Source organism: Centruroides vittatus, unplaced genomic scaffold (genome assembly GCF_030686945.1).
Source record: "Centruroides vittatus isolate TY-2023 unplaced genomic scaffold, ASM3068694v2 contig_602, whole genome shotgun sequence".
Taxonomy (NCBI): domain Eukaryota; kingdom Metazoa; phylum Arthropoda; class Arachnida; order Scorpiones; family Buthidae; genus Centruroides; species Centruroides vittatus.
In genome coordinates, this window is record NW_027122368.1 from 1,180,939 (window position 1) to 1,197,177 (window position 16,239).

Sequence of the window (16,239 nt, forward strand, 5' to 3'; positions counted from 1 at the left end):
AATATACACGAGTGCATTTATAAACTGTATCGAAATGATTCTACCTATTATTGAACTTTACTTATGAAATGTGATTCATATTTTTATAGACAAATATGACAAGAATAAAAATGTATTATTATTATTGTTATTAAATCTGCTTTACGATAATGCAATAAACAGCAAAAAATTAGTATTTTATTTATTTATCACATTGATCATTTCTCATATTTAATTTTACGTAAATTAAACTGCTGTTAACGACCTGTTGTTCGTATTCACCTGTATTGTACGAAATGGGCCGAACATAGATGATCTAGTTAATAATATGTTGGATACAAGATATTTGTATTTCATTTTAGTGTTTTTCTGAAATGCTATACAATGAAAATTATACGAATTCAAATTTAATAAAGATATTTAAAATATTTGACTAATTAATATGTACCTCTTATTAACACAAACACTATGATTATACGGCAGAGTGTTCGATAAACCCTATCCGCCTTTCATATAAAATGTATACAATTGCCAAAAAAAAAGGTCTGAAATCATAACACGATATTATATCTTATAGGAGTAAAAATTGTATTCCGTAAAGGCAATACACGTTCTAGGACAGAATTACAAGTACAGAACATCAAATGAATAAATAGATTTGATGGTCTGTTTTTCAAAACTGTAAGCCACAGTGAAAAGAAAAATGAAAACACTGATGTAACGAAGTAAATATTAAAGCAGAAAACTCATTTTTTAGTTTTTTTAGTCATTTATTTCATATGGATTCACAGACTGAATTGTCTTGATTGTAATAAAAGACAGTATCTTCAAAAATGTAAAGAATGTAATCGTTATCATTATCTTAGCATGAGTTAGGCATCCTCATTATCCTTTTCTTCCATGTTATCACGGATTTTGACATTATCTTTTCGATTAAAGAATGTTAATGTAGATATGTTTTGTAGAATAGTATATGTTTACGAAAATCGACCTCGTATATAAAGTTTCCTTAACATCAATTACGACCAGCACATTGTCTGAACAGGCCTGCACTTGAACAAGAAACGCCTATTTTTATATGAGATCATGCTCGTTGACATATTGCTAGTATGATAAGAGCACTTCTGCAGAAATAGCGTTAAAGTTTTCTGAGTATTCACCGTGTTCACCTTCGAAATCCTTTTTGTGATTTAGGTTTTTCTTCGGTCACTAAAACAGCCTTTACGTGATCAATAAATTCCATTAACAGACCTTACTCTTGTTTGCAGTAGAAGTCTCTTGGCGGTACCGTGCTGTACATAAACTGAGACTATGTGAAGGGCCTTAAAACTGTCATAAGTTTAAACCAATACCTTACTGTTTATTCATTGGTTGCATTATTTGGATGGTTTGATAAACATTGTAATACAGCAAAAAAAAAAAACAAAAGAAAAATAGTATGTGAGATCCGGAATTTTTATCGACTTTTATATAATTGTTTCCCTTCCTATTTCTTAGACAATTTGAAAAAAAGGAAACAACATCGCTGGAAAATTTATCACTCTCAATTTTTTGAATGTAAACATTCACTCATACTGGCACTCATTCTCATACTGTAAAACTTAAAGTTTGCAATTAACGTCCGATTTTATCACTTTATTTTGGTCTCGGAAACATCTTTAACATCCACACCGGCTACAATAATTTACACCTCCAATAACAATTAGTGACATGACGTAGATTCCCAAGACAAATCTATAAAAGTTTGTTTGTTTGTTTCTTCCCTCAGGGGAGTCACTCATCAAAAGCCAGTCCAACGACATCGAAGAACTTCCAGGGAAGTCTACGAATCGCCGAATTTCCGAGCGTCATATTATTACTAACAGTGATCCATGACTCAGTTGCAATTTTTATAACTTTGTGCGAACAATTAACGAAGGACAAATTTCGAACCTCCGCGGAACATCAAAGTGGTAGATAGCAGTTAATGTAAACTCTCTCTCGGCCCCCTTTTGTAGATTCGGAAGCTATCAAACAAAGTCAATAGAATTTCGATGTTAGATAATGTAATCCTCTATTTTGTTATCCAATAAATCTTTGTTTCATCGTTAAATGGTGTCATTTGCTCGTTTATCGCCTACGCCTTACCGACGACACCTCTCACCTCCTCCACTCGATCTCACTGTTCAGCTCAGTTCAGTTATCTTTATTTACAACACACCAATGGTACATATCTGGTGCCGTAAACATAACCGGGTTGATTCGCGTACATAGGAGTAATAATACAGTAGAAGATGGGTTACAAGAGTAAATACAGAGTATGTAAAGTAATACAAATTACAAAACAACGATATAAGACAAAACAGAATAAAACAAGATACAAAGCAAAGCAAGTACATACAAAAAATAGAGAGCGCATACATTTAAAAGTTTATAAAATGCTAAGCTAAGCACATAAACAAAGCACGTGTATGTATATGTGGTTGGTTCAGTGAAAAAGAGGTATATAATATATTGTAGTGAAAAAAAAGAGGTAATGGTGAGACACTAGGTGAAAGCAGGAACGGAAGTCCGCTTAAAGTACATGGTTATTAGTTGAATGAGAGCACCATAAATGTCTCTGTTCCAGAGTAGACAGCTGAGGTCATGGATAGGCCATCTGTAGCCATGTACTGTACTTCAGCAGTGGCGTGCCGTCATTGGAAGCGATGGAAGCGCCGCTTCCACCTCCCAATGACCTTCCCTTGTATTTTATAAAATATAAATTTTTATATTTTAACGTACTTTGAATTAATTAAAATGAATATTTTATTATAACTGCATTATGTATCTTTTACAAATTTCTATACTACATGTGAAAAAAACAATAAGATTGCTATTGTATATTCGAATAATTCAGTGGCGGAAGGAATGTCGAAACCAGGTCAGTTTCTAATCAGCCAGATTATATAGGCATTAGCACATGCGGTTTACAATGCACCAACCTCACTCGGTTTAGCTGGTAGAGGCGACACACGCGTAAAGAGTCCGACTTTATATCCCGGAGCGGTTGTGGGCTGTTAGCCGCCTGCTAGATATTCGGCCACCCTCGCACGATTATGTGAATCACGAGCAGACTAGATCAACGGCGGGCAACCCGCGCGGCCAGCTACGGCTGGCGAAAAGTTTCTATCCGGCCCGCGAGATCTTTAATAGATTATTAAATTGGAAAAATAACTAATTAATAGTTATTTTTCCAATTCTTTGTAATTTTCGAAAACGATAAGAGAAATAAATGTAGTAATTAACTTTTTATTTATTTATTTCATATTTGCAGACTAAAAAAATTACGAAGTCACAAGAAGGCGTCAATTAACTACTACGGCCCGCGGAAAAAACGTAAAATTTATTCTGGCCCACGTTATAAAAAAGGTTGCTCACCCTAGACTAGATTTATAACTTAACCCAACCGATAGGAGTTTACTGGCACGTTTTTATGATAGTTCTGTATAGTTGACAGGAGTTTTAAAAAACATCCATTAAAATATTTGATATATTTATTCCGCGTTTATTCCGCTCTCCCATCTTATATTACTTACGGATTTCAATGTTAAACCGGTGATATTACGATTTAGTGTGTCCCATCTGTAAGGGGATGCAAGAAAAAACGTGTACAATTCTAGTAGTGTTAAAAAATTAACTGTTACTTTGGCAGCATCATTTACAACCAAATTTAATGAATGAGACGTACAATGGTACAAAAAAAGCTCTAGAATTTATTTTCTTTAAATTTACGATTTATGTATCGGTTGTCATAAAAATTTTTTTCCACTTCTTTCCCAAGACTACAGATATTCGAGTACAAAGTAACCGGTTTCGACTTATTTCTACTTAAGTAGTAGTTAAATAATTAAGCGATTAGGGAATTAGAAACATATATAAAACCCCGATGAAAGAGCCGAAATTTTACTTAAACAGAAGCTTAACCGAACCAATCTCTTGCCTAGTACAGTGGGGTCTGATCTCTTCGTAATATTAGATGTAATAAAGACAGACATTTTTCCAGTTCAATGAGAGTGATTGAAAAGTTGTAAACTTTGGAAATTTCCGTGGACACTTGGTCCTAAAACGAATTAGTTAGAAAACGAACGACGGACAATCTGTTAAGTTTAACATATTTAGATTTTTACAGCTATGGTGAGAAACGTTTAAAATCTACAACAACCCTGTGGCGTCCTTTGAGATATACTAGTGATGCGACGAAAGAGGCATTTGACATTGACCGGTATCGGCACCCTCGGGATTTGGCACGCACACACCTACCTGGACCGTCTCCGATTCCATTCATTAGTTACTCGTAGGGAGCTATTTCACTAACTTGTAAGTGGATTGTTTTAAGATTTAAAAAGTAAAGAATATTTTGTTATTTTTATGTACGTTTCTTCACAAAGTTATATTTAATTATAAGTTTCTTTAAAAGTTTATTCATACAATTGAAGAATTTTTTTACTAAGCATGTATATTCATCACACATTTTGTTTTACTAAGTTTTTTTTTATAATTTTAATTTTAGCCCTTATATCGTGGCTAGTGATTCAAAAATTTATTTTAAAAAAGTTTTGGCTCGAGACCGTATAATGAAAAAGAAAACATTATTAAAAGAGAAAGACCAATGCCTAAATTAAATATAAATACGTCAACAAAAATATTTCGACATTTTGACGATAAAATTTATGACGAATGACGATCGTAAAATTGAAGCAATTTGGAAATCAAAGCGGAATAGAATTTAACATTGTTAGACAATATAAAATAAATATTGAAAATTATAACCAGATAATTACGATTAATAGATATATCTAAATTAATAGACGTTATATGTTTTTTCTCAAAGTGAGAATTGGCATTTAGAGGGCGTAGGGAATTTATTGAATCTAATAACGAAAGTAATTATATTGAACTTTCTTATTTATTAAGTACGTCGGATAATCTATTAAAAATACATTTAAAGAAGTATACGGTTTTTACTGGCTTATCGAACAAACGAATACGAACGGGCCCTGACGCGCAATTAATTGATTTCCCCTGTAAGTCGGCTTCTTACAGAAACACAGCTTCCCTATCATCAAATGTCACGGCACGCCACTGTACTTCAGTAAGCGTCTTTAGATGGAGGCGTTCCAGGTCCAACATGAGACAGTTCAGGATGTAGTGTTCTCCACTGTCCATGGTTTTACAGATTGAGCACACAGAATTGCCAGTATTCTTGAATCTGTCCACGTAAGCGAAAAACCTGCCGTGGTTTGTGAATATCTCGGTGGTCATGTGGCAAGGGATATACCACTTGTACGTAAGGAAATCCTTAATGTTGAAAACAAAGCTGTTAGTAATAAAATTGTTTTCACACCAATTCTTTTGCCATGAAGTGATCAGATCCTGCCACAGTATGTTCTTAACTGTGCTTAAGTTAATTTTACAATAGGCAATAGGAAGGTCCTGGTCAGAAGATGCAGCTTTAGCTAGGGCATCTGCCCAGCAGCCGGATGGCCGAGCGGTCAAGGTTAGCAGCCTACCGCCCTGGGGGACCGGGATCGAATCCGGACGGGTCGAGAAATCCCCAGGAATTTTTCGGGGGGTGGTCCGTCCGGATATGTCGGTCCCCGTCCCTCACCACCCGGCCGCCCCATTGTGGGCCTGGCCGAACCCATAATGGGCTTGCTATAAGAGGCCCTCTTAGTGCCCTCTGGGCGGAAAGAGTTACAAAAAAAAAGGGCATCTGCCCTCTCATTGCCCTGGAGCCCGTGATGTGCTCTAGTCCAGTTATTGAGAAACTGGCAGGGAGAGTTGTTTATGGCCTGATGAATGTTGCAGGCTATAGGGTGGAGGTTGTAGTCTGAGGAGTGGCCAAAGCCGAGGCACTGTCTGTGGTAATACCTATAATATAATTATTAATTAACCCTTTTAAGCTCACGCGGACGTGGTCTCAAGTAATTTACCTATGACCATTTCAAGTTAAGGTCATCAAGGTCAATGCACTAGTATTATTTTAAAAATTCGTATAAAATCAAATTTTTATAATAGAAGAATGAAAAAATATTGCTAATATGCAATTATTAGTAGTTTTGTTTGGTATATTTTTTAATTGCTTGTATCTTGTACTTATTTTTTAATAAAATTCGTTTCTCTTGCTTACATTAAAGACTTGTAAATTTACTGAAATTTGATTTAACATAATAACCTATAAAACTTATAATTCCTGTTTAGCTATATGCTATTTAGATGAAGAATTTTGTTTTCTACATTTTCGTGTTATTATGTGAGTATAGTTATATATCTTCGCGAATTATAACACATTATATGAAAGAATACTCTGACCTGTAAAAGCTGATTTTGTGAATTTTTGATCATACTACTGATGACGTGAAATTTGTCGAATAATAAATTTTTATACTAGAAATATGACTGTCAGTATTTCTAAGTATTATATTATTTAATATTTTTAACTTTTAGAATGTCAGAAGTGATATATTTAATTTGTTTTTTTGTATGAGAAAGCTGATATTTTGGCTATTTATAACGGTGTTTTGAATGTATTTAACTTAATTTTAAGTCTAATTAATGTACTATCTGATAGTATATTATTTATTTACTTATATATTCAAGAATTAGTATATTACATTTATCGTTGATTATTTGCATTTGAATATTAATCTCATATTTTTAACGGTTTCTTTGTATCTGAAACTTTCGATAGTGCTGCCACTTTTCGTACATTTTTACATTCACATAAATTCTTTCATATACATTAGTCTCATTATAATGTATAATTAGTTTATTTAATTACTCTGTAGATATTAATAACATATAAATTGCAAATTTTTAGCAATGTTATAATCATTTTTTTAAATTTTAGTTGTATAATATTCATTTATATCTTCTATTTGATATGTTTTCAGTTTAGAGTATTATTAAATTAAAATTTCTATTTTATTACAAAAAGTTTTAAAATATAACGGTTAGGGAAATTTTTATTTGTCCTTTTAAACACAAAGGGATTTAAACGGTTACCGGTCAGACTAGTTTGACTTACGGAAATAGAGTATTCACGTGATCTTGGGTGGTGAGGTGTCTCGTGTTTCGTCATTATATACAATAATTTCACTTAATTTTATATTCTTTGATAATTGTTTCAAATGGTTTTTCTTAATAGATAGATTAAAATATTTTTATATAATAAACTGAATTTATAATTTATATAATTTATTACTGTGTTGATATTTTCGATATAAAAAAAAACATTCAAGTTATTTAAACATCAAATTAGCTATATAATTCAGACAATTATGCTTTATTGTTATTTTTCAAGAATGTAAGCACATTTCTTATTATAAATATATTTTACTAGCAGGTAGGCCCGGCGTTGCTCGGGCAAAAGTAACGATAGCGGAGATTAAGATTATTACGTTATAGTCACAAAAGAAAAAGAGTAATTTCATCAACGAACTAAGTATTTCTAAAGAAAGGTCGAATTTGAAAATCGAATGTTCTAATATTGTTCGATTTTCACGACGTGTTCTGATTATATCGTTCAATTTTTATCGAATGTTCTAAAGAAAAAAAGTCAAGAAAAACCGAACTAATGTGTTTAAATTTGAAAATCGAATATGTTCTAACATATTACTCTTTTTTTGTTTTTTCCTCCAGCGCCTGTAAATCTTGCACGTCGCTTTCTCTTGTTCTTCATTGTTATTTTACACTTCCATTGTTACTTAACACTTTGGTACTTAAATTTGGTATCGTTGTACCGAATTTCAACTTTCAACTCCTAACCGTTTTAGCGAAAATTAAGATTTTACGTTACAGTGAACCTTACCCGTTTTCACAGAATGCAAGAATTGGGACCCCAATTTCCAGACTAAAGAATTTTTAGATGGGTCTAAAAATATGTTCGATTTCCCGCAAAAACGAAAAAACTGCATCTGCGTCTTGCACGTCGTTTTCTCTTAACACTTCCATTGTTATCGTGTCGTGCCCTAACTGTGTACCAAATTTCAACTTTTAACTCATAACCGTTTGGGCTCTTAACATTTTCATTGTTACGTAACACTTTCATTGTTGACTCTTTCATTCCTAACGCTTCCATTGTTGGCACTTCCATTGTTACTTAACACTTCCATCAACAATGGAAGTGTTAAGACTTAATCGTGTCCCTCTACCCCGTGGGGAGAAATTTCGAAAAATTCCTTCTTAGCGTGCGTCCTCGTGACGTACCCTCACTGTGCACCAAATTTCAACTTTCAACTCCTAACCGTTTGGGCTTTTGCACTGATTATTATTATGTTGGGTTAAGTGAGATATACTTGGTTAACACCGGTGGCTGTGTACTATGCCCGAACAAAGTCAAGGCATAGTAACCAAAACAGAAATTAAAGAAGTGTATCAGTGTGTGTGTCTGTATTCAGGAATTTTCTTACAATATGACATGTATTCAATATAGTGGCCTTCTGTAGAGTGATGTATGTGTTTCTATTCAATTCTAATGTGCCCAGGCTTTTTGTGTAGTGTGTCTGGTATCACACCTGTAGAGGAGAGAACAACAGGTACAATAAGCACCCTATTCATCCTCCACAGATGCCTTATTTCCTGGGCGAGTTCTGTGTACTTGCTAATTTTTTCAGTGCATGCGTTTTGTACATTGTGAGTGTTTGGAATGGATATGTCTATAATGTATGTAATTTTATTGTGTTTGTCAATGAGTGTGATGTCTGGTCTGTTGTGGTAAATTGTTTTATCTGTGATTACGGCTCTGTCGTAGTACATTTTGTGCGTGTTGTTTTCCAATACTGTCTGTGGAATGTATTTGTAGTATGGTTCGTGGATGTCTACTAATTTGTGTTTCTTTGCAAGCTCTTGGTGTATTATATTTGCTACTTGATTATGTCTGTGTAAATAATCTGTCTGTGCCAAGAGCTTGCAACCAGAGGTGATGTGTTGTATAGTTTCTGGCATGATGTGACATTTTCTGCATGTGATATTTGTGAGTGTTGCATCTTTGAGTACAGTAGAGAGTCGTAAATCGGCACCCTGGTAATCGGAATGGCCGGTAATCGGCACGATTTTCAGTCGGACTGTTTCGTGCCGAATCGAACATTTTTGATACTAGATTTAGTTTTAAAGTATAATTTTCATGTTTTTATATTCTTCGATATATTTATTTTGTTTGTACAAAATGAAGAAATAATTTTTAACGATACGATAGCCTCGATTATTATTATAAAAATTTTCGTTAGGCTTAAAATCGACGAAAATTCAACACGAAGCGACACGCAACGGAGAAAAATTCAACACAAAGCGACACGCAACGGAGAAAAATTTGAATATCGGACAGGTTAATATATTTTTTCGTACATAGACCGTAATCGGAACAAATCCCTAATCTGAACAACCCCAGTCCCCAATTGATTCCGATTTTCGGTTCTCTACTGTATGTGTTTTCTGTAGTTTTTAGTATTTATGACCTGATCCTGTATGGCGATCATGAATCCTTCTGTCTCCCCAAAGAGGCATCCCCGAGCTAACCAGCTGTTTGACGCAGTTTTGTCAACAGAATCCTGGGCCAGATCATAAGGATGCCTGCCGTAGAGTGCCTTCCGTGCCCACGATTGCTTAATGATGCCTATGCTTTTAATATGTTGTGTTGGTTGTGTCCATATGATGTGAGTGTCAGTTTAATGGTGTGTTATTTGAGTCTGCTAGAGTTACTGCTTTATGTAATTGTGATGTTTTTTGTTTTTTGTAGAAAAATTCTCGCAGTGACTGTATTTGTTTGTAGTGAAGGTTAACTATGTCAATCAGGCCACGTCCGCCATCTTTACGTGGAAGGGTTAATCTTTCTGTGGCGGATTTAGGATGATGTTGTTTATGCTTAGTAAGTGTTCTTGTTTTCCTTTGGAGTTGCTCAAGATCTGTGTGCAGGCCGGATTTACCAATCCAAGGGCCCTGGACACAAATTCGGTGGGTGTCCCCCTTTAAGAGTAGGCAAATTTGATGATTTAGAAAATTTACACAAAATACTGTACTTTCAATTAGTTTTAAACTAGGAAGTTGTAAATTTCATTTAAAAATAAGGTTATAGTAAACATTTATATATTTTATTGTGTAAAACTAATTATTTTAATTTAACTGAAAAATACCTATGTGAAATTTTTTCCCGAAATTTTCCGATGTTTCATAGGTTTATTCCCGGGTTTGGTTTTCTCTGCCTGTTGCCTTCATGATTAGGCCACACTAGGCTGTCGCGGTAATAGGAAAAAAAATTATGTTTAATACTTTATGCATCCACACAGAAACAACTTTGTCAATTCCTACAAATCACACATTCATACATCAAGGACATACAAATGGAATTTGGCCTAGATAAATGCAAAACACTTCACATAGAAAAAGGAATCCTGAAGAAAGAAGATTTTGCGCTTCGAAATGGAGACGTTATTGAATCCATGGAAGTAGGCGAGTTCTACAAGTATTTAGGATTCTAACAGGCCAAACTAACAGAACATACACAAATAAAGCAAAGATTAATTAAAGAATACCAAAGTAGGTTAAATGCAAAACATACAGTCAAAGAATAAACACATATGTCATTCCAGTACTTACATAATTTTTGGAGTTATACATTGGACTCACACAGACAGGGCCGGATTTACATAAGGGCATTCGGGGCCTGTGCCCAAAGCCCCCATAAAATAGGGTCCCCCACAAAACTGAAAAAAATTATGTTTAAGTCATCCATGTACATGAGATGTGACAGTGTAAACTGTGTTGTTTTTTCGTGTCTGATATTGTAATTATATTGCGTGTTGTTTAACATGTTGGATAATGGGTTCAGGGCTAAGCAGAACCAGAGAGGACTCAAGGAATTTCCTTGAAAAATTCCTCGCCTAATAAAAATTTGGTTTGTTTCTATGGAAGTGTTATGAACCCAAAGATGTAGTGTTGTTCTCCAGTGCTGCATAGTGTTTTGAAAGAATGCAATGAGTGATGGATGTATTTTGTACATGTGTAGAATATGTAGCAGCCAACTGTGTGGAACACTGTCGAATGCTTTTCTGTAGTCTATATATGCCATGTGTATGTTTCTGTGTTGTTTGTGTGCTTGCCGTAGAATGACTGAATCTATGAGTAACTGTTCTTTGCATCCCCTGTGATTTCTACGGCAACCTTTTTGTTGTTCTGTAAGAATGTCGTGTTCTTCAATATGTTTGTATATTTTGTTTGCGATACAGGATGTCAATAATTTGTAGAGTGTTGGAAGACATGTAATTGGTCTGTATTGTGTGGGGTCTGTGGTATTGTTGTTTTAGGTTTCATGTAGGTGATGCCCTGAGTAAGAAAATTTGGCATGTCTTGTGGATTGATGATGATGTGTGTTAGGTATTTAGCTAGTTCCTGGTGCAGTGATGTAAACTTTTTGTACCAGAAATTGTGAATGTTGTCTACACCAAGTGTCTTCCAGTTGTGTGTTCTGTTAACAGTGTATTGGAAATCATGTATGTTTATTTCAGCACAGGGCATAGTTGGTATGTTGTGCAAGTTTCTGTTCTCCTCCTCGATCCAGCCTGCATCAGCATTATGCGTGACAGCACTGGACCAAAGAGAAGACCAATATGTTGTGAGTTCTTCTGTTGGTGTGCCACTGTGCTGTGTATCAGTGTTTGCTTTGTTATTAATTTGTCTGTAAAAGAGTTTTTCATTGTTTGTAAATAATTTATTTTGTTGTTTTCGTAGTGTACATGTTTTGTATCGTTTGAGTCTACGTGCTTTGGCAGCAAGTTTTTGTTTTAGTGTATCAATGTATTCTGTAATGTGTGTGTTGTGATGTTCATGTTTTGTGTGTGTTTTTATTTTCTTGAAAATGTTTTTGAGCTGTTTCCTTAATTTGGGTGTTATGTTGCTTTTAGTGTATTGTGTCAGCCTGCCTAATTGCTGTTTAATGTCATTTATTTGTATTTCTATTCTTCTCTGCCAGGCAGGCTTGTGATAGAATTTTGTTTTCTGTGTGTTTGTCTGTGATTGTACTTTCAGTCCATGGTGTGTCACTACTGTGACTGCCCCAGCATAAACTAATGTATGAATGTCTGCGAGTGTAGAAATTGAATGAATGTAGTGTGATAGTAAGTGAGTGTTTACATAATTTAGTGTTTTTCCTACTTCCTTTCGACGTGTTGATTTTTGGTATTCGTGGTCGTTGTGTGGGATCTGTGCCTGTATATTTAGTGAGTGTTTCCTGAAATATTAGTGAGAGCGTATTAACTAAATCTATGTCTATGTTATCAGTGATGGAAGAGGAAGTGTCTGTAGTATCATTAGTGGTAATTGTTGTATGTGTGTTATTATCAATGCTTGTTGCTGGATTATCCTGACAGGTTACATGATCTTCATTAATGTTAGATGTTTTTGTCTCTTGATGTAGTTTGATCAGCAACCTTTTGTTTGATAAGTTCAAGTGTTGTTTGTGGAATAAGGTTGTTGTGTATAATTGTTCTTTTTTGATCAACAACCCTTTGTTCGGTGACAGTGAGATAAGGATACTGTTGTGTGAATCTATGGTGTAGTTGTTGTCTGTATGCTGTCATGTTTGTTTCGAGTTTTGTGATGGTGTAATAATTACGGATGATAAACTCGTTCATTTCTACTGTCCATTTCATCCGTTGGCGTGGTTTTCCAGCCTTTGTGGTCTGTGGATGCATTGCCACAGAAACACCAAGGCTGGGTTGGTTCCTCACATCTGTTGAGGGCATTGCAGTAGCCATGCTTGGGCCGGTGCTGCTTTCGCCACCGGTAACCAAGGGAGACTGTGGCCTATTTTTCGAACGTGAGCCTCTGCCTAAGGGCTGTTTCACACTATGACCGACTGGTCCGATCGGTTCGACTCCAAGTCGTGTTGCTATGGCAACAGCAGTCGTCCCACCGACTGGTCGTTCCAGTCGGACAGATTTAAAAAGTTAAATATTTGTAGTCGGATCGGAGCAGTCGGTGAGCTACAGCCAATGAGAGCTTCGAAGCTATATCCAATCTACGTCGAAGTTAGAAAATGGCGGAAAGTACGGATTTCTCCGAAGTTTTAATAAATGAAGTCAGAAAATATCCGTGGCTTTACGACATTCGGCGAGCCGATTATAAAGATAATATAAAAAAAAAATAATTCTTGGACGGAGATTTCCAAGATACTAAACGTTGAAGGTAAGTGATTGACAATATCTAATAAGTTATCACATTATAAATGGTCAACACATATTTCAGATTGTAAATGTAAAATATTTTTCAGAATCATTAGTGAAGAAAAGGTGGCAAAATATTCGCGACCAATATAGACGAAAATGTAAAGAGGAGAATCTTCCTAGTGGTTCTGGAGGTCGCAAGAGACAGCAATGGACATATTTTAATATGCTGTCGTTTCTGCGACCAGGCGTTGAACAAATAAAGTAAGTTATCTGATTATTTATACAATAATTATCTATCTATTCAATTTTTATAATAAAAAATACTTTATCAAATATTTTATTTAAGCACAATAAGTAATTTTGTCGAGGAAAAGGACTCTTCCCAAAATTACATAAATCTGGGAGAAGCAAACACAGGAAATAATTCAGGTTTGTTTTAAATATATCCTCTTATTTGACAATATTAAGAAATTAATGTTTGATTCTATAGTTTTAGTAATTAAAAATTTAATAATCCCACAATAGATGATATCATACAGAGTATGGTAAAAATTAGTTTTATGAAATAAATGTATACATAGACAAATGATGTAAAATTAACTTTGACTCTAAGCTTAATTACTGCTTATAAGAAAGATATCAGATTTTTTTTATTATTTTTATAAAACTAGAATTTATCAATTATATATTAACTTATATTAAATTTTTTTCTGTGTATCTGCTAATTAAAACAGTAAAGCACATTTATTAATAGAATAGATAAATGTACATACATTGAAACATTTATATATGAAATAACATTCTTCATATCCTGTCCATTTATGCAGAGAATAACTTGTTCACTGTTTTTTTTTTTTATTTATTTATTTGGGAGGAAAAATTAATATAACAAAAATTTATAGAGTTTATTTGATTAGATAGCATTACTCAGTATGACTTCTATAGCATTTAAAACATAAATTGATATATTTTAACTATTTGCATAATACATGTTCACAGCATTTATCTTAAAATTTTTAAATGTATATTTTACTTTAAATTTTATAGAAGACTCAAATAAAGAATTTGAAAATGTACAGTTAAACACATTCGAAATGCCCTGCCCAGAAACCATATTAACCGTAGAAAACAATGACATAAATGACTGCTTAAAGGCTTGCAGTTCAACCTCAAGTTCAAGTGGCTCAAGTAAGTAAATATAATTTAATCTTATCATTTTTTACATTGTAAGTTTTCTTTTTCTATAAATGATAATTTGTAATTTCAGCTGGATGTAACAAAAAGAAGAGAAAAAATGATTGGGAGAAAGAATTGTTTGACCTTCTTAAAACTACAAATACTCCCATAGTGGAAACTAAACATGATAGTAATTACCATTACTTCATGTCACTATCAGAACGTTTCCGCGAAATAAAATGTAAAAAAAAAAAGAATAATTTACGGAAAAAAATTGAAGAAGCCTTTGCAGAAGCAGAGGAATCGGAATAAAAAAGTTTATTTTTATATGTAAATAAAATTTTATATTTTTACAGTTTTTTACTTGAATAATTTATTTACACAATTCTGGAGTTGATCCTCTTGTTACAACTTCAGTCTGCCAAGGAAGTTGACCTTGTTCACTCATAAAAAAGTCTTGATATAATTCACGAACTTTTTTAGCGTCACTACCGCTATTTTTAAAATAGCATGTAGTAGTGTCTGTCATTGCTTCATTTGTTTCGGTTTCCTTACGCCACTGACCTGGATTTATTACACCATTAAATCCTTCGGAATCCACATAATTGCTCGGGCAATAAGCTCCTTCCTGGGACAGACATCTTATGTCACATGTCCTGAAGATAATTATGTAGGCATACTGTTGCCTGTACAAATTTTACAACATTTTCAGGATTAGCATTTATAATATTTTTAAATATGCGCCACCTGGCTGCTAATATCCCAAATGTATTTTCGATAATGCGTCTTGCACGAGACAAACGATAATTAAAGACTGCCCGTCCAAGTGGTAGATTCTTACCAGGGTAAGGGCGTAATAAATTTGGAAGGAGAGGAAAGGCCTCATCCCCCACAAAACAATACGGAACCTTAATATCTGTCCCTGCCAATTTCTCATCAGCAGGAAGATCCAATTTTTTTTGTTCAATTAATTTGCCAAATACAGAATTACTGAACACTCCTCCATCACTGCAGATTCCGGGTGCACCTATGTCAACAATTGTAAATCTGTATTCAGCATCACAAGCAGCCATTAAAATGATACTATTTGTACCCTTGTAATTGTGATAAACAGTTCCAGAATGTTTTGGTTGCTGAATAACAACATGTTTACCGTCTATTGCTCCTAAGCATTGGGGGAAGTTGCAATAGACATTAAACTTTTTGCTGATGTCAATAAAAGTTTTTTTATCAGGAATCTGAAATAATAACATTGTTAAATTTGAAATGATATATTCTTTAAAAATTCATAAAAAGTTTAATGTTTACCTTCAAATATTCACCAGAAAGCACAGTCCATATTGCATCGCATACTCGTTTCACTATGTTATGTGTTGTTGAAACACCAATGCGATAATTTAATGCACATATTTGTTGCTCTCCTCCATGTGCAAGAAATCTGTTTTGTTAACCGAGAAAAAATTGAATTAATAAAAAGTTACAAAAAGTAAACTACTATTTAAAATTAATATGCAGTTCAGTCAACCTGAAGAATTTATGATGATAATGTCCATAAGGAAAATCCAAGATACTATTTTCCTTACAGGCAACATTATCTAGATTCTTAAAGATTAAGATTTTTCAGATTAACTGGTTAGTGCAATTGTAATTATTTGCAATGTAATATAGAAAAATTGCACTAACCAGTATTATTTATAAGATCTAATCCACCTGACTTTTATTTTTTAAGCATGTTAAATAAGAATTATAGAAATATATTACAATTGACCCGGCCACGCGTTGTTGTAGCTTCAAAATGTATCTATTATAAATGTATAACACTTCCCCCGTGGGGGAATTTCAAAAAATCCCTTCTTAGTGTACATTCTCTTGACGTACCCTATTAAAACGCAATCAAAACCGC

General features: G+C 34.0%; 1 protein-coding gene across 1 annotated transcript; it reads left to right on the forward strand.

Moving 5' to 3' along the window:
• Positions 1-13,010: 13,010 nt before the first annotated feature.
• Positions 13,011-14,687, forward strand: LOC136979288 (uncharacterized). The gene is made up of 5 exons (XM_067275229.1): positions 13,011-13,179; positions 13,265-13,421; positions 13,507-13,589; positions 14,208-14,348; positions 14,428-14,687. The coding sequence occupies exons 2-5, from the start codon at positions 13,384-13,386 to the stop codon at positions 14,646-14,648; spliced, it is 483 nt and encodes a 160-aa protein (XP_067131330.1). The 5' UTR covers positions 13,011-13,179; positions 13,265-13,383; the 3' UTR covers positions 14,649-14,687.
• Positions 14,688-16,239: the final 1,552 nt, after the last annotated feature.